General features: G+C 38.2%; 1 protein-coding gene and 1 pseudogene across 3 annotated transcripts; both read left to right on the top strand.

Moving 5' to 3' along the window:
- Nucleotides 1-423: 423 nt before the first annotated feature.
- Nucleotides 424-8,277, top strand: LOC112779514 (protein IQ-DOMAIN 33-like; annotated as a pseudogene).
- Nucleotides 8,278-12,334: 4,057 nt separating this feature from the next.
- Nucleotides 12,335-17,698, top strand: LOC112777368 (glu S.griseus protease inhibitor-like). 3 transcript variants are annotated; one of them, XM_072228029.1, is made up of 5 exons: nucleotides 12,335-12,529; nucleotides 12,615-14,681; nucleotides 14,895-14,954; nucleotides 15,049-17,295; nucleotides 17,390-17,698. In XM_072228029.1, exons 4-5 carry the CDS (start codon nucleotides 17,104-17,106, stop codon nucleotides 17,519-17,521), a joined length of 324 nt encoding a protein of 107 aa, XP_072084130.1. In that variant the 5' UTR covers nucleotides 12,335-12,529; nucleotides 12,615-14,681; nucleotides 14,895-14,954; nucleotides 15,049-17,103; the 3' UTR covers nucleotides 17,522-17,698. The 3 variants fall into 3 exon arrangements, 2 of the variants coding, with proteins under 2 accessions (XP_072084130.1, XP_025677502.1); XR_011877849.1 differs by having other exon boundaries at nucleotides 12,373-12,529; XM_025821717.3 differs by lacking the exons at nucleotides 14,895-14,954; nucleotides 15,049-17,295; nucleotides 17,390-17,698 and having other exon boundaries at nucleotides 12,408-12,529; nucleotides 12,615-13,030.
- Nucleotides 17,699-24,324: the final 6,626 nt, after the last annotated feature.

Genomic DNA, 24,324 nt, shown 5'->3' with positions numbered 1-24,324 from the left:
TTTTTTTTTTTCTTTTTAACTTTCTAGCTTCTATTATTTTTTTTCTTTGATTTAGAGTCAGCATTCCAGCTCTGCAAATCCCTGCATATACATCACGATCATATTCAATTCTAGCTAACATGTGATTTCACTATATTATAAGATACCGTTAGTAACAATAATAAGTGTCTTTAAAGTTTTGGTGCACATAGCCACATATTAAGAAAATATTAAGGCTAAGATTACATTATTATCTAATACTGTGAGGACAAGTGAGAATGTAGCTTGGCCTTTATCACTTTACTATCTAATAATGTAGAAATGCTAAAGTTAGTAGCATCATCCTCTATATGCTATATCTTTGCATTGTCCATATTAATATAAATCTTATTTAGAATTTTTATTTCTTTTGATTCTTCTCAAAGTCATAAAGCTAGTTAAGATATGGGTTTTACTGGAGAATTGGTAAGACGTGTCTTCTCTAGAAACCGTTCCACTGCATCATATGAAAGCAAAGTGAGTCTCTAAAAAATGCTATATATATATATGCTGCAAGAATTCTTGATCATATCACAAATTTTGTTACTTTTTCTCAGGGTAGGAAAAATTCGACAGAAAATCAAAGATGGGGTTCTGTTAGATCATACTTGTGTGGAAATGAATTCAATTTAGTTGTGGCAGAGGAGGATTCAGCTTCACTTAAGAGTTCTGAAGTTACAGTTACACAACTGGTGCACGAATTATGAATCACACTTTTCACAACTCGTACCACTGACCAGTAAGTGCACTGGGTCGTCCAAGTAATACCTCACGTGAGTAAGGGTCGAATCCCATGGAGATTGTTGGTTTGAAGCAATCTATAGTTATCTTGTAAATCTTAGTCAGGAAGTCAATTATGTTTATCAGTTGAATTGCAAATAAACAATAGAGCATGGATTAAAGGTTACTTGTTATGCAGTAATGGAGAATATGTTGGAGTTTTGGAGATGCTTTGTCTTCTGAATCTCTGCTTTCCTCTGTCTTCTTGTTCACGCACGCACGTCCTCCTATGGCAAGCTGTGTGTTGGTGGATCACCGTTGTCAATGGCTACCTTCCATCCTTCCAGTGAAAACTACGCCCACGCGCTCTGTCACAGCACGGCTAATCACCGGTTGGTTCTCGATCCGGTTGGAATAGGATTTACTATCCTTTTGCGTCTGTCACTAATGCCCAGCCTTCAGGAGTTTGAAGCTCGTCACAGTCATTCAATCCTTGAATCCTACTTGGAATACCACAGACAAGGTTTAGACTTTCCGGATTCTCATGAATGCCGCCATCAGTTCTAGCTTATACCACGGAGATTCTGATTAAGGAATCTAAGAGATACTCATTCAATCGTATATAGAACGGAGGTGGTTGTCAGGCACACATTCATGATTTGAGGAAGGTGATGAGTGTCACAGATCATCACCTCCATCACAGTTAAGCGCGAATGAACATCTTAGATAGGAACAAGCGTGTTTGAATGGAAAACAGAAATACTTGCATTAATTCATCGAGACACAGGAGAGCTCCTCACCCCCAACAATGGGGTTTAGAGACTCATGCCGTCAGAGAATACAAAGTTTAGATCTAAAATGTCATGAGATACAAAATAAGTCTCTAAAAGTTGTTTAAATACTAAACTAGTAGCCTAGGTTTACAAAAAGTGAGTAGACTATGATGGATGATGCAGAGATCCACTTCTGGGGCCCACTTGGTGTGTGCTGGGGCTAAGATTTAAGAAAGTCACGTGCAGAGGCCATTTGTGGAGTTGAACGCCAGTTTATGTGCCAGTTTGGGCGTTCAACTCCAGCTTTTGATCCTTTTCTGGCGCTGGACGCCAGAATTGGGCAGAGAACTGGAGTTGAACGCCAGTTTACATCATCTATCCTTATGCAAAGTATGGACTATTATATATTGCTGGAAAGCCCTGGATGTCTACTTTCCAACGCAATTGGAAGCATACCATTTCGAGTTCTGTAGCTCCAGAAAATCCACTTTGAGTGCAGGGAGGTCAGAATCCAACAGTATCAGCAGTCCTTTTTCAGCCTGAATCAGATTTTTGCTCAGCTCCTTCAATTTCAGCCAGAAAAATACCTGAAATTATAGAAAAATACACAACTCATAGTAAAGTCTAGAAATATGAATTTTTCCTAAAAACTAATGAAAATAGACTAAAAACTAACTAAAACATACTCAAAACTACATGAAATTAACCCCAAAAGCGTATAAAATATCCGCTCATCACAACACCAAACTTAAACTGTTGCTTGTCCTCAAGCAACTAGACAAATAAAATAGAAGACTAATAAGTTGAGAAGCAATAATATCTCAGAATTTTTGAGTGAAGCTCAGATTCTAATTAGATGAGCGGGACTAGTAGCTTTTTGCTTCCGAACAGTTTTGGCATCTCACTTTATCCATTGAAGCTCAGAGTGATTGGCATCTATAGGAACTTAGAATTCAGATAGTGTTATTGATTCTCCTATTTTAGTGTGATGATTCTTGAACACAGCTATTTTATGAGTCTTGGCCGTGGCCCTAAGCACTTTGTTTTCCAGTATTACCACCGGATACATAAATGCCACAAACACATAATTGGGTGAACCTTTTCAGATTGTGGCTCAGCTTTGCTAAAGCCCCCAATTAGAGGTGTCCAGGGTTCTTAAGCACACTCTTCTTCTTGCTTTGGACCTTGACTTTAACCGCTCAGTCTCAAGTTCTCACTTGACACCTACACGCCACAAGCACATGGTTAGGGACAGCTTGGTTTAGCCGCTTAGACCAGGATTTTATTCCTTTAGGCCCTCCTATCCACTGATGCTCAAAGCCTTGGGATCCTTTTTATTTGCCCTTGCCTTTTGGTTTTAAGGGTTATTGGCTTTTTGCTCTTGCCTCTTGGTTTTAAGAGCTTATGGCTTTTTCTGCTTGCTTTTTCTTTTTCTTTCTATATTTTTTTTTCTGCAAGCTTTGTTCTTTGCTGCTTTTTCTTGCTTCAAGAATCATTTTTATGATTTTTCAGATTATCAATAACATGTCTCATGTTCATCATTCTTTCAAGAGCCAACATATTTAACAGTCTTAAACAACAAATTCAAAAGACATATGCACTGTTCAAGCATTCATTCAGAAGACAGAAAGCATTGCCACCACATGTTACTAATTAGAATTTTTCTTATTAAAAACTCGAAATTTTATTGCCTCTTATTCAAAAGATCTACTATTTTATTCATGTTTGCTGATGATGAGAAAATTAGACTATAACTTAATTGGGGATAAAATCAAAATAGACACTAATTACTACTAATGATCATGTAATGAAGACACAAACATAGATAAGCACTTAACATAGAGAAAACGAAAAACAGAGCAAGTAAGAACAAGGAACGAGTTCACCTTAGTGATGATGGCATTTCCTTCTTGAGCTCTTTTATGTCTCTTCCTTGCCTTTGTGGCTTGATTCCTAGTGATTTTTGGTATTTCTATCCTCAGTTGCTTCCAATAATTATGTGGAGGAAAGTGCATCCCCTGAGGTATCTCAGGGATCTCTTGATTTGCAGCCACATGTTCTACCACTGAGCTATAGATCCTTCACATAATTGTTTTACCATACCAAACTTAGAATGTTGCTCGCCCTCGAGCAAAAGAAGAAGGAATAGATGAAGAAGAATATGTGGAAAAAAACTAGGATTATGAGGAGGGAAGGTGGGGATCTTGTGGGGTTCACAGATCTTGAAATAATCCTGTGAGGTCCACAGATCTTGAGGTGTCAAGGCATTTACATCTCTGCACCAATTTAGGCATGCAAAATGCCCTGGCACAAAACTCTGGGCGTTCAGCGCCAGGTTGGTGCCCATTTTGGGCGTTCAACGCCCATTTACTAGCCATTTCTGGCGTTGAACGCCAGAACCATGCTTGTTCTGGGTGTTCAGCGCCAGGATGTTGCCCATTTTGGGTGTTCAGCGCCAGAACCATACTCTGTTCTGGCGTTGAACGCCAGACAGGTGCTTCCTCCAGGGTGTGATTTTTCTTCTGCTGTTTTTGATTCCATTTTCAATTTTTAATATTTATTTTGTGACTCCCCATGATCATGAACCTAATAAAACATGAAAAACCATGAAAATAAATAAAAGTTGGGTTGCCTCCCAACAAGCGCTTCTTTAATGTCCTTAGCTGGACCTTGCTGAGCTTTTAATCTAGCTTCAACCTTGAGCACTCTTGCTCAACATTGCCTTCAAGATAGTGCTTGATTCTCTGTCCATTAACAATGAACTTCTTGTCAGAGTCAATATCTTGAAGCTCTACATAACCATATGGTGATACGCTTGTAATCACGTATGGTCCCCTCCACCGGGATTTCAATTTCCCGGGGAATAGCCTGAGTCTAGAGTTGAACAGCAGAACCTTCTGTCCTAGTTCAAAGATTCTAGATGACAGCTTTCTGTCATGCCACTTTTTTGATTTCTCTTTATAAAGCTTGGCATTTTCGAAAGTTGTGAATCTGAACTCCTCTAGCTCATTTAGCTGGAGCAATCTTTTTTCTCCTGCTAATTTGGCATCAAAGTTTAGGAATCTGGTTGCCCAGTAGGCCTTATGTTCCAGTTCCACGGGCAGGTGACATGCCTTACCATACACCAGTTGGTATGGAGAGGTCCCTATAGGGGTCTTGAATGCTGTTCTGTAAGCCCACAGAGCATCATCCAAGCTCTGTGCCCAATCCTTTCTACGGGTATTTACTGTCCGTTCTAGGATTCTCTTTAATTCTCGGTTAGAGACTTCAGCTTGCCCATTGGTTTGTGGATGATATGGAGTAGCCACCTTGTGGCGAATCCCATACCGAACCATGGCAGAGTAAAGCTGTTTATTGCAAAAGTGAGTGCCCCCATCACTGATGAGTACTCTAGGGACACCAAACCTGCTAAAGATATGTTTCTGGAGGAACTTCAGTACTGTTTTAGTATCATTGGTGGGTGTGGCAATGGCCTCAACCCATTTTGATACATAGTCAACTGCTACCAGAATATAAGTGTTTGAGTATGATGGTGGGAAAGGTCCCATGAAATCAATTCCCCATACGTCAAACAACTCAATTTTCAAGATTCCTTGTTGAGGCATGGCGTAACCATGAGGCAGATTACCAGCTCTTTGGCAACTGTCACAGTTACGTACAAACTCTCGGGAATCTTTATAGAGTGTGGGCCAATAGAAACCACATTGGAGGACCTTGGTGGCTGTTCGCTCACCTCCGAAATGGCCTCCATATTGAGATCCGTGGCAATGCCACAGGATCCTCTGTGCTTCTTCCCTAGGCACACAACTACGGATAATTCTGTCTGCACATCTCTTAAAGAGATAAGGTTCATCCCACAAGTAGTACTTTGCATCAGTAATTATTTTTTTCTTTTGTACCTGGTTGTACTCCTTGGGTATGAACCTTGCAGCTTTATAGTTTGCAATATCGGCAAACCATGGTGTTTCCTGAATGGCAAACAAATGCTCATCTGGAAACGTCTCAGAGATCTCAAGAGAGGGGAGGGGTGTCCCTTCTACTGGCTCTATCCGGGATAGATGATCAGCCACTTGGTTCTCTGTCCCTTTTCTGTCTCTTATTTCTATATCAAACTCTTGCAGAAGCAATACCCATCTGATGAGCCTGGGTTTTGAATCCTGCTTTGTGAGTAGATATTTAAGAGCAGCATGGTCAGTATACACAATCACTTTTGATCCTACTAAGTATGATCTGAACTTGTCAATGGCGTAAACCACTGCAAGTAATTCTTTTTCTGCGGTTGTGTAATTTTTCTGGGCATCATTTAGAACGCGACTGGCATAATAAATGACATGCAGAAGCTTGTCATGCCTCTGTCCCAATACTGCACCAATGGCATGATCACTGGCATTACACATTAGCTCAAATGGTAACGTCCAGTCTAGTGCAGAAATGACTGGTGCTGTGACCAGCTTAGCTTTCAGCGTTTCAAATGCCTGCAGGCACTCTGTGTCAAACACAAATGGCGTGTCAGCAGCTAGCAGATTGCTTAGAGGTTTTGCGATTTTTGAAAAATCCTTTATAAACCTCCTATAGAATCTTGCATGCCCCAGAAAGCTTCTGATTGCCTTAACATTGGCAGGTGGTGGTAATTTTTCAATTACCTCTATTTTTGCTTGATCCACCTCTATTCCCTTGTTTGAGATTTTATGCCCAAGGACAATCCCTTTAGTCACCATGAAGTGACATTTTTCCCAGTTTAAAACTAGGTTGGTCTCTTGGCATCTTTTCAGAACAAGTTTTAGGTGATCAAGACAGGAGCTGAATGAGTCTCCATATACTGAGAAGTCATCCATGAAGACTTCCAGAAATTTTTTCACCATATCAGAGAAAATAGAGAGCATGCATCTCTGGAAGGTTGCAGGCGCATTACACAGCCCAAATGGCATCCTTCTATAAGCAAACACTCCAGATGGACATGTGAATGCTGTTTTCTCTTGATCCTGGGGATCTACTGTAATCTGGTTATAGCTTGAGTAGCCATCCAAAAAGCAGTAATACTCATGACCTGCCAGTCTTTCTAGCATCTGGTCTATGAATGGTAAAGGAAAATGATCCTTTCTGGTGGCTGTATTGAGTCTTCTGTAGTCAATACACATGCGCCATCCTATAACTGTTCTTGTAGGAACCAGTTCATTCTTTTCATTATGAATCACTGTCATGCCTCCCTTTTTTGGGACGACTTGGACAGGGCTCACCCAGGGGCTATCAGAAATAGGATAAATAATCCCAGCCTCTAGTAATTTGGTGACCTCTTTCTGCACCACTTCCTTCATGGCTGGATTTAGCCGCCTCTGTGGTTGAACCACTGGCTTGGCATTATCCTCCAATAGGATTTTGTGCATGCATCTAGCTGGGCTTATGCCCTTAAGGTCACCTATGGACCACCCAAGAGCTGTCTTGTGTGTCCTTAGCACTTGAATAAGTGCTTCCTCTTCCTGTGAATTTAAAGCAGCGCTTATGATCACTGGAAAAGTATCACCTTCTCCTAGAAATGCATATTTCAAGGATGGTGGCAAAGTATGGACTATTATATATTGCTGGAAAAGTATGGACTATTATATATTACAAGTATGGTGACAACTGACGGTTCAATTTCAGCCAGAAAAATACCTGAAATTACAGAAAAACACACAACTCATAGTAAAGTCCAGAAATATGAATTTTTCCTAAAAACTAATGAAAATAGACTAAAAACTAACTAAAACATACTCAAAACTACATGAAATTAACCCCAAAAAGCGTATAAAATATCCGCTCATCAACAACCAATAATAGAAGAGAACTTGAGTGATAGAGAAGATGCCAACAGTGAAGAAACTGTGGAGAATGTAATAGAACAAGAAGAAATGCCAAATTCAAGTAGTTCTACATTCTTGAGTGAAGAAGCAGCAGCAATTCGGATTCAATCAGCATATAGAAGCTTTCTGGTTAGCTCAACAAACTTCAATTACATCAATTTGCATATATTCACATCAGTTACATCAATAAATTCATTATTTATATGATGCTTAGTATTTTTCCCTTCTTCTTATGATTATTGTGCTGTAAATTTAGTTAAGGAGTCCAAAGGATGAAATCAGATGCAATAATGGTGAAGTTCATCTCAATTTAGTAACTGAAAGTCTAAATAGAAAGCCATAGGAACATCAGTTGAAGTGCAAACTGCAAATTCGGCCAAAATGTTCTCGGTTAAAGGCGAAAAATTGAGCATTTACCAGCATATTCATTGCCGGAAAAGGAGTCATATAACAAAGCAGTAGGTATAACAGAAGACAATGTTAATTCATGAAACTAGCAAGCAGCAGCTCATGATTTTGTTAGAAGAAAAACAACTAACTTTAGTTCACTTGAAATGTTGTCATAAATTCAAAGACTTGAATTCAGATTAAGCTTAAAATAATTCACCAAAGCTCATCTTATTCTTGCATAAATAAAAAAGTGTTAAAAGAGTGATTGAAGGTGCTAAGCTTATCAATTTAGCTATAATTCGCCATCAATTGAATTCTGTTAACTAGCATAGTTTATGAGATTTTCAGGAAGAATGGGATGATAGCACTGTGAGTAGCTATGTATCGAAAATGCGAATGCAGAACAGAATGGAGGCATCAACCAGAAGAGAAAGAGCACTAGCTTATGATTTCTCTCAACAGGTAAACATCTTAAAACTATTTGCATAGAAGGAATGGATAGTGCAGGGAGGGAGTTATCGGAAGGGAGAGGTTGACGACGGTGATGAAGAATGAGGAAGACAGCGACGCTCTCTGGAACGAGGAAGACGGCGACACTCTCTGACGTGACGACGTTCTCCTTGGCTGGGTGAGGCGTGCGGAAAAGCTGCGGTAACCTTGCCAGGGCGCAGTGGAGGAAGCTTCTTTGTCTTCTTTACCGGGGAGAAGAGACGAGATTAAAGAGACGAAAGGGAAATACAAACAAAGAGAAGGGATGTGAAGGTCGGGGAGAAACCCAGCAAGAACAAAGTGATTTTTTTAATATTTTTTTAAATTTATTTCATTTTTTGGTATGAACAAATTGATTAGGGTTTATAGAAAGATAAATAATTTTGTTAAATGTGTTTTTGTTTTTGTCTTTTAGATTATTTAAATTTTGAAATGGTAAAATTAAATTATTTGATTAATTAATCTAAAAGAGTAATTTTTGCCTGACATATATAAAAAGATATTCACTTTTAAAAAAATTAAATAAAAATATATTTTTTATTTTTATTAAATTATAAGAATATTTTAGTAAAATTAGTGATATAATATATATTGTCTTTATAAAAAATTGGGTGCTGATGTGGAAAATAAAATCCATATGACTTATTGTTATTTGTCCATATTTTAAATATATCAATACGTATGTATTTATCATCGTACCGTAACAAACACCTTTCAATTTTTGTATATTAAGTAGATTATTTTATATAATTATAATAAAGGTATTTTTCTAAATTAGTATAATCATGCATTATTCATTAAATGCTAATTGTAATATAATTATAATAAAGATATTTTCTAAAAATAATTTTAGAACAGAGAATAGTGCTTTCTTTACATGAGAATAGTACTTTCTAAAAATAAAGATATTTTTCTAAATTAGTATAATCATGCATTATTCATTAAATGCTAATTGTAATATAATTATAATAAAGATATTTTTTTAAAAATAATTTTAAAAGAGAGAATAGTACTTTTATTACATGAGAATAATACTTTCTAAAAATAAAGATATTTTTTTAAATTAGTATAATTATGCATTATTACTTAAATACTAATTATAGTATAATTATAATAAAGATATTTTTATAAAATAAACTTAAAAGAGAAAATAGAGCATTCATTTTGAAGGAAAAATGGATTCATGAGGAATCGACACCTCACTTCCATTAGTCGGGAGAAAATCCAATTTTAATAAATTAAGTAAATTACAGACCAAATTTTAATAAAAATACTGACCCTACACTTTCTTTTTTCGAATATTCAGTTGCCAAACTTGTACTAAGCCGTACCTGCATGCAGACGCGAAAATCTTTGAATACAATGAAGCATCAAACAAGCACACCGATTGCGTGATATTGAAAACGTTGACAACATACTAGGGGTGCACATGGGTCGGGTGAAGCCGGGTTTGATGTGACCTAGAGCCGATCCGAAATATATACCGGGTCTATTTATTAGACCCGAACCCGACCCTAGACCCGATGAAACCAATACACTTTCGGGCCACAATTATATCGGGTGAAAACCGGGTGAAAATCGGGCCGTTAACATTACATTATGTTGATATCTTCTTGTAAGCTAGCATGTAAAAATATCCAAATTTCCAAGACTCCAACCATTATTTAACATGGTAAAATTCACTTAGAAAAATATAATAAGAACCAACCCTTCTTTAAAATTAAAGCATAAGCACAATCAATACTAAAGCAAAACCACAATCAATACTAATATTGTCTAATAATACCAAATATTTAAATCAATACAAATAACACAATATTATGCATTAGTCTAAAGTCTTATGCATTCTAAATATAAAACATTAACTTATAGTCTTATAATGATTAATAGCACAAAATATTAAGGTTTACAATACTTAAATTCCACATAAGAATAGTCATGATCCATCACTAATAACACAAAATATTAATTGTGTATGATGACCGGGCCACCGGGCCGACTTCGGGTGACCCGAGCTATGGCCCGGACCCGACCCGAAATAATGACCGGGTCTATTTTTGAGACCCTTACCCGGTCTTAAACCCGATGAAATCACACCAAATTAACCCCTAAAGTATTCGGAACCGGGTCGGACCTTCGGGCCGGGCCGAGTCTGTGCACCCCTACAACATACTTATTGGTATACAAATCCGGATCCGACATGCGATCGACATCAGCAATAATTATCCGCATTCGATCCACAGCATTATTAGATTCAATTTGATTCAATTTGTAATTAAATAAGATATTGAATCACAGATTTTACATTTGTAATTATGGATCCGTATATCCACAAATAAATAAATAAAAATATATACCTTTTCAATTTGTGTGTGCCTCTAGTTTTAGATTATAGCTAATAAACTCTTCTGTTTCACTGGCAATTGAAACAATAATCTAATTAATTATTGGACGGGATAAGTACTGTTTTGGTCCCTAACGTTGAGGGCCAGAATCGAAACCGTCCCTGATCTAATTTTCAACTTAAAATCGTCCTTAATGTTGCATTTCATTTTAAAAACGTCCTTTCTAATAAAATTTTTTAATTTATTCCGAAATTACCCTTACTTTAATAAAAAAATATAAAATTAAAAAAAAAGAAAATGCGTTTTGTGGGGGGGGGAGGGGGGAGGCAAAGGGTATACGAAGGGGGAGGGGAGGGGGAAGGGGGAAGGGGGGAGGGGGACGGCGCCGGCGGCGAAGCTTGGAGGGGAAGGGGAAAGGACGTGGGGTTGGGGGTTGGGGGAAGGGGAAAGGACGTGGGGTGGAGGTGGGGGGAAGGGGAGAGGCGGAGGGGGGAGGGGGAAGGGGAAAGGGGAAGGGGGGAAGGGGACGGCGGCTGTCAGGGTCACCACCTCGCCGCCTCTGCCTCGCCGCCTAGCGAGCCTCGCCTGCCTCGCGGCCTCTGCCTCCTCCTCCTCCTCTCATCTTCTCCGCTTCATCAACTCGGGTCGTCGCGAGCTTTCCCTTCGCGGAGGCGCCGCTTACTGCCGCGTCCGTGAACCGCCGCCGTGCCCTCGCGCTTCGCCCTCCTCGTCGAGCCGTTTCTGCTCCTCCTCTGCTCCTCCTCGCCCTTGTCGCCGTGACCTCCTCGTCGTCGTCGGCTTCCGCTCCGCTGCTCCTCGCCGCCTCGCCGCCTCTGCTTCTTGCTTCGATCTCTATTTCTGCTTCGTCTTCTGCTTCTTCTGCTTCTTGATTTGTTGAATCTTTGATTTGTTGAATCATTGTTGGTTTTGAGTTGTTGGTTTTCTTGATTTTTGAATTGTTGTTTGCTGTTGATGGAAGAAGTTTGCTAATTGATCTGTTTATTATTTGCTGTTGTGTTGGTAGTGGTGGTGGTGGTGGTGGTTGTGTTGGGGGGAAGGGGAGGGGACGCGGGGTGGTGGTGGTGGGGTGGGGGTGGGGGGAAGGGGACGCGGGGTGGTGGTGGGGGGGTGGGGGTGGGAGTGGGGGGAAGGGGACGCAGGATGGTGGTGGGGGTGGGGGGAAGGGGAGACGGGGTGGGGGTGGAGGGGGAGGGGAAAGGGGAGGGCATTTTTATCCAAAAAAAAAATAAAAAAGACGATTTTAATACGAAAAAAAACGTTAAGGACGATTTTAAGTCGAAAATTAGATCAGGGACGGTTTTGATTCTAGCCCTCAACGTTAGGGACCAAAACAGTACTTATCCTATTACTGGACAAAATAGTAATAACAATTTATTTATTTATTTGGGGTATAATAAGTATCAATATATAGTTTGTCATCGTTCTCTCTAGCTTATCTCTACTAAGCGGTGTGGCAAGATTCGCTTAATTCGTTTATTTTGATTTGTAATTTGTATTTGTAATTTGTAGATGTGGGATCGTATCTCGGTATCTGAATATAAAAAATGTAGATACTTAATTTAATTTGAACTGATAATTTTAATTTGGATCAGATCGATATTTTGTCTATATTCAAATTGATTTCATATGAATGTCTTATTTGATATGTACACTACAGGTATGACAACTCCATTTGTAATACGTTTATCTTGAAACTATTCGTCCCAGGATCACATAGAAAAAAGTCAAGTCAATATACATTTTATTAAAATTAAAATATAAGAAAGAAAAACATATTGTTGAGCTCGCCAACTATAAATACCCCCGCTATAGATTGAAATTCATTCATGTCGAAAAATAATAGTTGCAATTAGCCAAAAAGAAAGAAACTATAAAGTCACACAAATCTTGCTTTGGGATTTAGAAGAGGCAAACATGAGTACTGGTTGCGAAGGTAAATAATATGTTTATATTAATTAATATGCATAGTATATAATAAGTCATGATTAATACATACTATATGTTTATATTGTGTGCAGGAAAGAGTTCATGGCCCGAATTGGTTGGAGTTGAAGGAACAGTGGCAGAGGCAAGAATTGAGAGGGAAAATCCGTTGGTGAATGCTATAATTGTGCCTGAAGGAAGCATGGTAACCACTGATTATCGATGTGATAGGGTTTGGGTTTGGATCAACAAAGCTGGAATTGTTAAAAGGGTTCCAATTATTGGATAGAACACTCTGATCTTCTTTTCATATATATATATATATATATAAAATAAGGAATTTAATTTCTTTCCAATATGTATGCATGTTGTTTCATATGGAAAATAAGTTAGGGATGAGGAAGGTCGTCAATAACCTCCTTTCTATATATACTTTGATTGTTTTTATTTCAATAAAGATAAATGGTATTAAAATAATGTCATTAATTAAAAAGCCTTCTCTTATGAACTACTTTAATTTGCAAGCATGTATGTATTCATCATCAACTAGTGTTGATTTGAAAATAATAACGTAGACTTTCCATACTTGTTCATGGTTTGTGCTAAGCACACACACACGCACAAACATATATATAGGACTTTTTTGTTCTATGAATTTAATTAGTGGTGGAAATCCTCCCACTAGGTTAATTTTCATTATATTGAGCATTTATTGCGCCTTTTTCATATTTTAATTAACCTTACAAAAAATGTTAGATGATCAATATTTTTTCTTATATTTGATTTGTATTTGAACTAATATTTTTTTTAACTCAAAGTGTTGGTATCTACTATTTTTCGAATTACCATACTCTACTGGTATTATTTTTCTCATTTTATTAATTAACGATGATGTTATGATAGTGACTATTGCATATTAATTTTTTTTTTGCGCTTTGACTGTTACATATATATGCATGGAAGAAGACAAAAGATCTATTTTTCATTTTCTGGTTTTTTAAAGCTGTCTTGTTCAATGTTTCCCTTTAATTTTCTTTTCTCTATCTATATGTTAGTAATTTTTCTTGTTATGAGAATAATTTTTCTTTCAATTACAACTTCTATTCAACCTCGTTAATCTTTTATGTTCATCGTTGATCCTCGTTTATAATGCTTTTTTTTTTTACTTTACTTTCTCAATTAGAGTGATAAGGATGAACACATGATTTTTCCTTTTTTCCTTTTTTTTTTGGCCTTCCTTTTTTCCTTTGTCACAACCCACTACACACTCACTTTCTTTCTTTTATTTGGGCCATGTTTTTGGTAAACATTTGGGATTTTAGTGTATGGATAACTCTCTCTCATATTTAATGACCAAAAAAAAAAAAACACCTCTCTCATATTTGAGCCTTATTTATTACTCTTTCATCTCAAGGGTTTTTTCATCCTCACAAAATATAACGGAATTTCAACCAAATATTGTAGAAGAAAAAGTATATGGAATCAACTTTTAACAAGCCAAAAATTGAACAACTCAGTTATTTATAATTATTTTAATTAATTTTATTCATTTATAATTTAAAATATTTGTTATTAATGGTTTTTAATGCCAAAATCAGGTTTAAAGAGATACGTTGAGAACCTCTCGACAGGAATCACGGTAAAAGCCCACAACGCTTTCGAGTCTTCACTTTCTCTCCCTCTCCACGACTGCAGTGCATCTGAGCTCTCATCCAAACAGCAAAAGCACCAACCTCCTCCATCCAAGGCATACTCACGGTGCTCCCTTATCGGTTATCCTCGGTCCTTAGCCCCATTAGCAGTGCTGCGATTGATTATGGTGCAAGTTCTTCCCGAAAATAGTGAAATAACTCATTCTTCTTCTCATCAATTGCCTCCACCCTCTCCATCGAATCATTCAACCCATGGCTCCCTCGTCGCTTCTCCCTGGTTTGTGCCGCCATTGGCCGTGATGTTCGTGAGCGTGGTTCTCCCACAAAGACCATCAAGCATAGCGTTTCCTGCACAAAGAAGCTGCCGTTGCAGTTCAAAGCTTCTGGAAAAGAGTAACGTCCATGGAGTTCTCAACCTTAGAAGATGGATCGAATAGCACATTAATCAATTCAAACGAAGGGAATGAAGAATTGAGTGTGGGTGAAGTTGTTATTCAAGAGGGGTCTAAGGTATGTTGGATAGGCTGGTCCTGCATTGTATGAAATTTAATGACAATGTGTTATGTGAATGTTTCTTATTCATGTTAATTAGATATTTTTTACGATAAAGTATGATTGACTCCCATATGTGTTTGCACTTTTTTTTTATGTTTTTTATTGGAGTGATTTTATATAGTAAGGATCTTAAGTTGATAAAAGTTTTTTCGGTGTCTTTAATTGAAGGTCGACAAAATTACCAACGTCATTGTGATGAGAAAGGATGAGTTGGACTTGAGACACGAGGTTTGAATTATTCCTTATTGTTTGTCATCGCGTTATAGTTACTGTGTTAATGCTAGTTTTAATTCGTATTTAGTTTTGTGAATTGATATTACAGTTGCCGAATCATAGTGAGATCAGTGAAGAGAAAATCCCAGTCATAGGAATGTGTTTTGATTCGTTGCCTCTAGCACGGGAATTTTATGCAAATTATGCAAAGAAAGTTGGGTTCGTCACTAAAATAAAAAAACGAACTTCGACAAGATGCGGAAGAAATCAAAGATACCCATTAATCAGTCTATTCACTGCACGCGAGAAGGTTATCGGGAGTCTCGGGTGAAGGCAGCAACTCGGGCAAACAGAATTACAGCCATGAGATGCAGAGCAAGGATGTATGTCATGCTGGACAGGAAGAAGAAAAGTTGGATTGTGTCTAGATTAGAATTGAGGCATTCCCACCCCTGTTCGGCTAAGAAAGCGGTCCACTATCATGAGTATAGGGAGTTGACAATGCATGCTAAGTGCGTCATTACGGATAACGACGAGGCTGGCATAAGACCCAACAAGACATATCTAGCATTGGTAAGCGAGGTTGGCGGGTCTTCAAACATGAGTTTTTCAGAAAAGGATGTCAGAAATTACATCACAAGAACACTCCGATGTGCTGATGACAATGCCAACTTTAATTTGTTTTTGTGTCTGTCATTTGTTGTTAGTGTTTTCACAGACATGGTCTACCGTTTGCATCCTTTGTCGGTGTAAACCACCATGGGAAGTCTACTCTTCTTAGTTGTACTTTACTTGGAAGCGAGGAGATCCCTAGTTTTGAGTGGGTGTTCATGGAATAGGTGAGATGCGTCGGGACTGCGCCAAGGGGGATCATCACTGACCAGTGCAAGGCCATGGCCGGTGCTATTAGAAAGGTCCTACCGGATACTGTCCACCGATGGTGCATCTAGCACATACTGAAGAAGTCATAATTCAAGCTTGGAGGTTACGCTAGGTACGGAGAATTGAATTCTAAGATGAATCACATTGTGTATAATTCTTCTTCTGCTGACTCTTTTGAAGTTGATTGGGTTGAATTCATCGAAGAATTTTATCTAGGTCAGAAAAGATGGTTAACAGGTCCGTTATCGTTAACTTAACTCCCGTATATTGGTTGCATATTGCCTATTTATTCACTGTTCGTAATTCTGCCGGTTTGAATTGGTTGTTTTGTTTTTTTAGGAGTGTAGTCGATGTTTCTTTTTTACCTAGTCAGTAGATGTTCCTTTCAATACACAAACAGATGGTTTTTCTCTTGGAAAATTGGATGTTCTTTTATTTGTTTTCTCAGTTCTTTAAAAGCGGTCATCATGTTGTGTCTAAGCGACACTCTTATGCTCTGTTTTTTTATGTTCACCTTTATGCCAATCGACGGAAGTGGGTTCCAATATTCTTCAAGAGTGAATTTTGGGCCGGTATGAGGAGTACACAGTGGAGTGAAAGTATGCACGCATTTTACGGGGGGTTTCTGCATTGCAAGAGTGGGTTAGTCCAATTTGTCCATAAATACGACAATGTGCTTGTAAACAAGGAGCAGAAGGAGCTGGAAGATGATGTTACGGACTCGAAAGGAGTCATCCCATGTATAGGGAGCACAGGCATTGAGAGATAATTTCAGCGGGAATACACCAGTAATATGTTTACGGATGTTCAGCTAGAGGTAAGCAAAAAAACTGATTGCGTGGTTCGGTCAACTGAACAACAGGGTTATTCAATTTCTGTTAAAGTGGACAAGCAGAAGATAGTTTGGGAGAAGACTGTTTACCGTACTTTCACAGTAGATTTTGACCCATTGAGTCAAGAGGTTCGGTGCGAGTGCAACAAGTTTGAATCCACTGGTATATTGTGTTGCCACACCCTTGCGGTGTTTTCATACTACAGAGTTGACAGAGTACCGAGCTACTATATTCTTCCTCGATGGAGTAAGAACATCATGCGCAAGCACACCTACATTAAGAGTAACCATGATGTTGCTCGGACCGATGAAAGCCACAACCTGTTCAGGCGTTTGTGTTTAGAGTTCTACAACGTTGCTTAGGAGTTCATTACTTGTGATGAGGAAGCAGCCATCTTGCGATCTGCCCTTTGGGATGGAAAGTCCAAGCTAACTGATTATTGTGCCAGCATGCGTTTGACTACTGTTACTGCGACTCGGAATACCATGCCCACACAGAGCACAAGCGGTGTTATTGTACATGACATATGGGGACCCTCAAGAGTTGAAACTAAAGGACAGCTGAAGAGTAAGAGACTTGGAGCAGAGTTGGACAAGTCAATTAAGAAATCGATGCAAAAAAGGAAGAGAAAATCGCATCTGGTATGTGATAGACGTGAGGTCTATTTCATTTTTTTTGGGATGGTGTTGTTGATTCATATATGTTGTTTTTGTTTTTTTGTTGTGTATTTTGTAGGATGTTATTGACCTTCAGACAGATAATGATTATGATGGTTCTATAAAGAAAGGATTTGAGGCTTCTACCACTTGGAATGCATTGGATGGTGGCGGATTCATGTCTCTGTTGAACTCTTTTGAGCATAGATAGTTATTCTTTCAATTGGTTGTACATTTTTAGTTGTGGTTGGTTTCTCATACTTAGCTAGATTTCGTGGTTCTTTTGACACAAATTAATAACCTCTGACGATTTTTGCTTTGTAACTTGCATTGGTTCTGTTATGACATATTCAATAAAAGAAATAAAAGAACAACTGTGGTTATCTTTTATCTAAATATTAATTATTTTAGATTGTGAGACTGTCATGGTTTTAAGATCACGAAGTGCCACTTATTTGTTGTAAAAAAACAAATGGATTACATCCGCCATGAAACCTGCTGAAGAATATATAAGAAAACAAAAGTTATTCACTTCTTAATGAAGTACACGCATTCGCGAATAAGTAACACTTGAAACTCAGAAAACATATCCAGAACCATTCAATTCGCAATGAAAAGAAATATCCTAATGCCTATCAGAAGCACCATCTACTTAAAAACTTGGATAAAATCACCGGTGCCAACACAAAGGAACCTGCCGAGTATACTAATTACGACAGAAGGCCATGCATTGCTTAAAATACCAGCAACTTAACAATTTTAGCAATAGAAAACAAGGATAAAAAAAATAAATAAACTTCCATTTAGTTAACATCAAGCCGCCTAATGGAACGAAGTACCACCTAAATGTAGTCATAAACAAATGGGGTATATACATCAAGCAGAGTAGACTGAATAACATAATAAGGCAATGCATTGCTTAATGAACTAGAAACATCCACAACTTGACAACTAATTACTTTACCATCGTAAATTCTTAACACATGAAACCTGTTGAGGACTATCTAGAAAAACAAAAGACATTCACTTCTCAATGAAGTACACACATCCGTAAATGCATTGCACGTGATAACTCGGAAAACATATCCAAAACCATCCAATTTACAATAAAAAGAAACATCTTATTGCCTATCAGAAGCACCATCTACTTAAAAGTTTGGATAAAGTCACCAGCAACTTCATAGTTTCAGTAGTAGAAAATCATATACCTGCAGTGAAACAAAATTTCTTAGGCTCACACGAAACTACTGCAAGGCAGAAAATGCCATATAAACATCCACAACTCTAACACAAGGAATCTATAGAAACAGTATGGCAATTGTACGTTTACATGATTTTTAGCTAGGCATCTGTCTTCTTCAGTTGTCTCCTCCCTTTACTTGGCTTTCTCATAGGTAATCCCGCACGCTGTAGCATGGTCTCCGTGCTCGGTGCTGTGAAGGGTGATCTCACCGCCTTAGTCTTGTTTCTCGGCTGGTTGTGACGTACAGGATGGTCGTCCAATGCCTCTAGAGCCTCTCCAATGAGTGAATTATGAGGACCAATCACTATGTCTAGTATAATTTCCTTCCAAAACTCCTACAGAACGTCCTGAATGGCATAACAGTGTGTGAGCGGGAGATTTGGAAGCGAGAAAGTAATTAATCGAAAAGAGGTGCAAGTTAAATGTAATAGGATTTTTAAAATCACCTTGGTCTAAAATTGCAAGGGTTTATCTAGACTCCAGTACTGCATGAATTTGATCACGTATACACCACAATCACAGCTACATGTATAGAAAGAAATATTATTTTTAACCACAAGACTAAGTATCTAAATCAAGTGAATTGCTAGTAAGATTATTGATAGGTGGTAGTTCAACTGACCGGTTAGATTGTTTTGGGACGCTGACATAGAAATGAGTCAGGCCGTTCTCCATGGGCTCGTATGCGGGCATCGACACTTTAACTACGTCTTCAATAATTCTCCCCTGGAAAGCAACTACACTTTAGCAATGCTACATTTTTAACGACTAAGGATGTTGTTGCACTAATTGGGTGATATATGCCTATCAAATAAGCATCTATTTTCGATCGTTCATCATTATGCGCTCCAGAATGCATACTATCCAATACCCACAACCTTTTTTGAGGAACCTCAAAGGCATACAGCCACCAATGATGATCAATACAGACGGAAAAAAACCAATGTGTTGTAAACAAACGTATCAGAACAGTAACATGCAAGCATTAGTTCATTCGATGGCATCACACACCTAGAATACAAGGCAAGAATAATACATTTTTTAGTATAATTAGGCAATGCATTGCTTAATGGACTTGAGACATCCACAATTTCATCACTAAAAATAAACAGCCGTAAAATTTTTAACACATGAAACATGTTGAAGAATATCTAAGAAAACAAAAGCCAATCACTTCTCAATTAAGTACACGCAATCGCAAATGCTTAAGACATAAAAAATCAGAAACATATCTAAAACAATCCAATTAGCAATGAAAAGAAACATCATAATGCCTATCAGAAGCAACATCCAAGAAAAAACTACTGCGTTGTAAACAAACGTATGAAAACAGTAACATGCAAGCATTAGTTCGTTTAATGGCATCAAACACCTAGAATAAGAGGCAAGAACCATACAGTTTTTGTCATCTAATGAATTGAATTACCCATTTTCTCCTCGAAGCTTCTATCTTGTCAAAATATCTCGAATCAACACCGAAATGAAGATCTAGCCCCACATAATGCAAGGTAGGAATCTTCCTGAAAGAAAACAGGTTCCTCTTTTGCAACACCGTTTCCTGTTAAAACAACCATATTTAGTTTCAGTACACAAATCTTAAACACTAAAAATCCATAAAATCATTCATACCAAAATTCCTGGAGGCATACAGTAGAAGTCATCCTTAAACTGTGATGATTCCGAGTCATTAAAACTGAAACACATCCACTAAACGATCTGCACGTTCAATTTTAATTTGTTAGGGTCATCTTTATGAGATATTATATTTATTAAGAACTCCATTCATTCTAGCAAAGTGTTATTATGTTCTACTTACGTTGCTGTTGATCCAGCGACGGGGTTGTAGTGTGCACAGGTCCTCTCGGAGCAGTTCTGGATGTAGCCTTCCTTCATACGACGCCACGGCCTTCTCTTCCCCTAACGACGCATTGATCGCCCATCGTCGCACTCGATCCTCAGCATCCTCGTCGAGCTTTTGCCCTTTTAGCAACGAATTCACCTTTATAAGAGTACACTAGGTAGGATTCTTTTCCATCCGAGTCATTTCGGGTGACATCCGGTGGCTTGGTTGAATGGGTGTCTTGCAAGACAGAGTGGTTGGCATCATGGTCTGCAGTGGCTCTGTATACTGAAGTTTCTCAAGGTATTCCTATATTCTTTCGCTCTTCGGGTCTCGCATCGACAAGAAATCAGGATTACTACGTCAAAATCAACCAATGTTAGAGAAAAGGAAATTTCTGTATGCATACATTTCCTAATTCTCTAACGAAAAAAATAGAACCAAAAAAGAGTTTTGCATAGGAAACTTGCCCGTTGAATTTCCATTCTTGATGTTGCACTAGTGCTACGGAGAGTATGCCTGCATCGAGAACTCTGGAGTCAGTTATTTCATGGGGTGTGTTTTCCTTATTGAGATTGCTGTCGGGGAACTTATTTTCTGTTGGTCAACTCCCTGGTGAAACAATCGGCGCATCCTCTTATCAAGAGGCTCATTGTCCTCGCTATCATGTGGGTTCATTGGGAGATCTTTTTCTTCAGATGGTTCTGGGTTGGACCTACGTGGTCGGTTCTTTTTAACCCCCCATCTTCCTTGGTAGCTGACCTGCTTATCTGTATTATGCACATCGCCTATGTTACTTACAGAAACATCCAATTACATTGAAATTGACCATATGAAATTACTTAAGCTAATACAAAATTTAATCCATACATTACCATACATGTATACTCACCTTCGGGCTAGTTTTCGATCTCTCCGCGCATCTTAAGCGTGTTCTAATTGGAGGTGGATTTGTTGTGCTTCCAGTTGGTCGTCTTTCCATTGCTTCCTGCTTGCTCTCTGTACTAACGGAGCTTTCCTATTTGTAGAAATAGCGTGAATCAAATAAACAATCATGAAGTCAATTTATTAACACGCTAAGTCGTAAATACGTGGTTACCCTTGGCACAACCGAAGCTTTTCGTCCACGCTTTTGTTGTGTTTTTTTTGCTGCTTTTCTCCTTTCAGCTTGAGGTGATCGGTGACACGAGAATTATTGTCGGTCTAGAATTTTTCTCAATAGGAATAGAACTTTGTTGTAAGCATAGTTCCAAACCAACTAACAATTCTCAATCAAATTTTAAAGATTTTGGTTGTCACTAGTTCAACCCCAATAAAAGTAACCGAAGTATTCAAACCTCGGGTCGTCTCACAAGGAATGGACAAACATGTGCATCAACATTGGTTAGAATTCCGGGGTTGGAAGTCATGATCAAGAAATTAACTAATAGACTTAACAAGCAAGAAAGCTTAAAGTGCAAGAAACTAAATCGAGTAACTAAAGCAAGGCATGAGCAATTTCAAACTAATAAGAGAATATTCCATATGATTCTACTCTAAAACTAAACAAGTAACTATAACTAGGATTAAGCAATTGAGATTTTTTTGGGTTTCAAATATGAATAATAAAAGCAACTCTTGGCTAGGCATAGGAATTGGGATCACTATCCATGTCTAATAACCAAATCTTGACAATTGTGAGGAACCAAGTGATAAACCCATATTTCATGAGTTCTTTTGTGCTTAATTAGAGTGATTTATTCAACTCTTCACCTACTTATTCACATTAATTGCATGGTTTTACTTTCCCTTCCTTATTATGTCATATTGTGAAAAACATGTTTCCTAAGCTTTAAAAATATTAATTATTTTAATTACCTTTATTTCCATTCGATGCCGTGATTAGTGTGTTGAGTAGCTTCAGGTTTCCTAAGGCTGAATGACTTAAAGGATGAAAAAGGAAACATACAAAAATAGAAGGAGAAGGCAAAACGGAGCTTTAAGGAAACTGGTATCCACGCGATCGCATGGACGACGCGATCGCGTGCCAGAAGTAAAGAAGCAGCGACGCGGCCGCATGACTGACGCGACCGCGCGCCTTGAGTAAACACCCATGACGCGGACGCGTGACTGACGTGACCGCGTGAAAAGGAAAAGCTCCAGATGACGCGACCGCGTGACCCACGCGGACGCGTGACAGAGGCCACGTATCAGAATTTACAGAATACGCCCCCAGCAAATTCTGAAGCCCTTTTTGGCCCAGATCCAAGTACAGACAGCATAGACCAGAGGTTATAAAGTGTGGGAATGCACCCATTCAAAGAGAGCTCGCATATTTTACTTTTCAATGATTTAGATTTAGTTGAGAGGGAGATCTTCTCTCTCTCTCTTTTAGGATTTAGGATTTCTTCTTGTTTTAAGAGTAACTCTGGATCCCAGGTTTAATGTTCTTTTATTTTAGTTTTACTTTTATTTATTTATTCCAACATTGGAATTGATTATTATAATTTGATTTACGAATTATTCCATGTTACAGACAGTTATTTGAATTAATGATAATTGAGGTATTTTCAGTTTATGATTGTTCTCTTTGATTTAAGTCACCATTGCTTCCTATCTAAGGATATTTTTATTATTCCAGCAATTTTACTTTTTCCCCTTTTGGTTCTGGTTAAGAATTTAGTAACTCAACAGTTATTAAACTCAACATAATTGATAATCGTTATCTTGCTAATTGAGCTGAACTTAAGCAATCCCAACCTTTTCTTAGGAAATAAATAGGATTCAAAGGTCAATTTAATTAGTCCCCTGACTTTCCTTTGCCCTAGTAAAGGTTGACCAAGTGGAATTTTGATTCAACTTTCATTATAGTTGAGAGAGATAACTACGTTGGACCTCCGACTTCTCTTACCTTGCCAAAAGTTTGCTTTACAGTATTTATTTATTTTAATTGTCATTTAATTTACTTGTCATTACTTGCTTCTCATCTTCTAAACCCCGATTACAACCTTTATAGCCAATAATAAGAACACACTTCCTCGCAGTTCCTTGAGAAGACGACCCGAGGTTTGACTACTCGGTTAACAATTTCTAAAGGGGTTTGTTACTTGTGACACCCAAAACATTTGTATGAAAGGACTTTTGAAGGTTTAGAAACTATACTTGCAACGGGGATTTATCCGTAAATTTCTAGACCACGCAAAAGTCCTCTCATCAAAATGGCGCCGTTGCCGGGGACTTGCTAATGTGTGCCTTATTATTGGTTATTGTAAATATTTTTCTTTTGCTTGTTTATTTATTTTTGTTTTTCCTTTTTATCTTTATTTGCTACTATGAACTCTCACCCCTCTCGCTTTGAGTTTGGTTCTAATATTGTTAAAGGAAATAGAAGTTACAGCAGGAATGTGCATCAAGGTCAGACCAATCAAGGATGGATGGAACCAAGAGGATCTAATCAACCCTTTTGGCAGCAACACCCTCCGAGATATCCTGGACAAAGACCATTCTATCGTGCATACCCAGCTGAAAGACATGGTGGACAACCTTGTAACTACCAACAAGCCCCACCCCGTGCATATGAACCATCCTTTCAACATAACCTCGAACCACCACACTCACAAGCTTCTCTTCACCATTCGCCATCATATGATCCTTCCTTACCCTAATACCAATCCAATCGTTCCCAATCATCACCACTTTCCTTTGTATCATGTCCAAGTCCGGCAAACCGCGAAGCAGAGGATCGCCTAAAAGAAACAGTAATTAAATTTCAAACAACCATTAAACAACTGGAGCAAGCACTAATTCAATGGGCCACTAGGCGCTCAAATATACAAGGATCAACCACAGCTCCATGTGGACAGCCCGATGAAGAGCGTAGCATGAAAGAAATACTAGAGACTCCAGTGGACAAGACAGAGAATGAATTCATACTAGAACAAGTGGAAGAAGC

Source organism: Arachis hypogaea, chromosome 19 (genome assembly GCF_003086295.3).
Source record: "Arachis hypogaea cultivar Tifrunner chromosome 19, arahy.Tifrunner.gnm2.J5K5, whole genome shotgun sequence".
Taxonomy (NCBI): Eukaryota; Viridiplantae; Streptophyta; class Magnoliopsida; order Fabales; family Fabaceae; genus Arachis; species Arachis hypogaea.
This window is presented reverse-complemented; position numbering and strand designations above follow the sequence as displayed.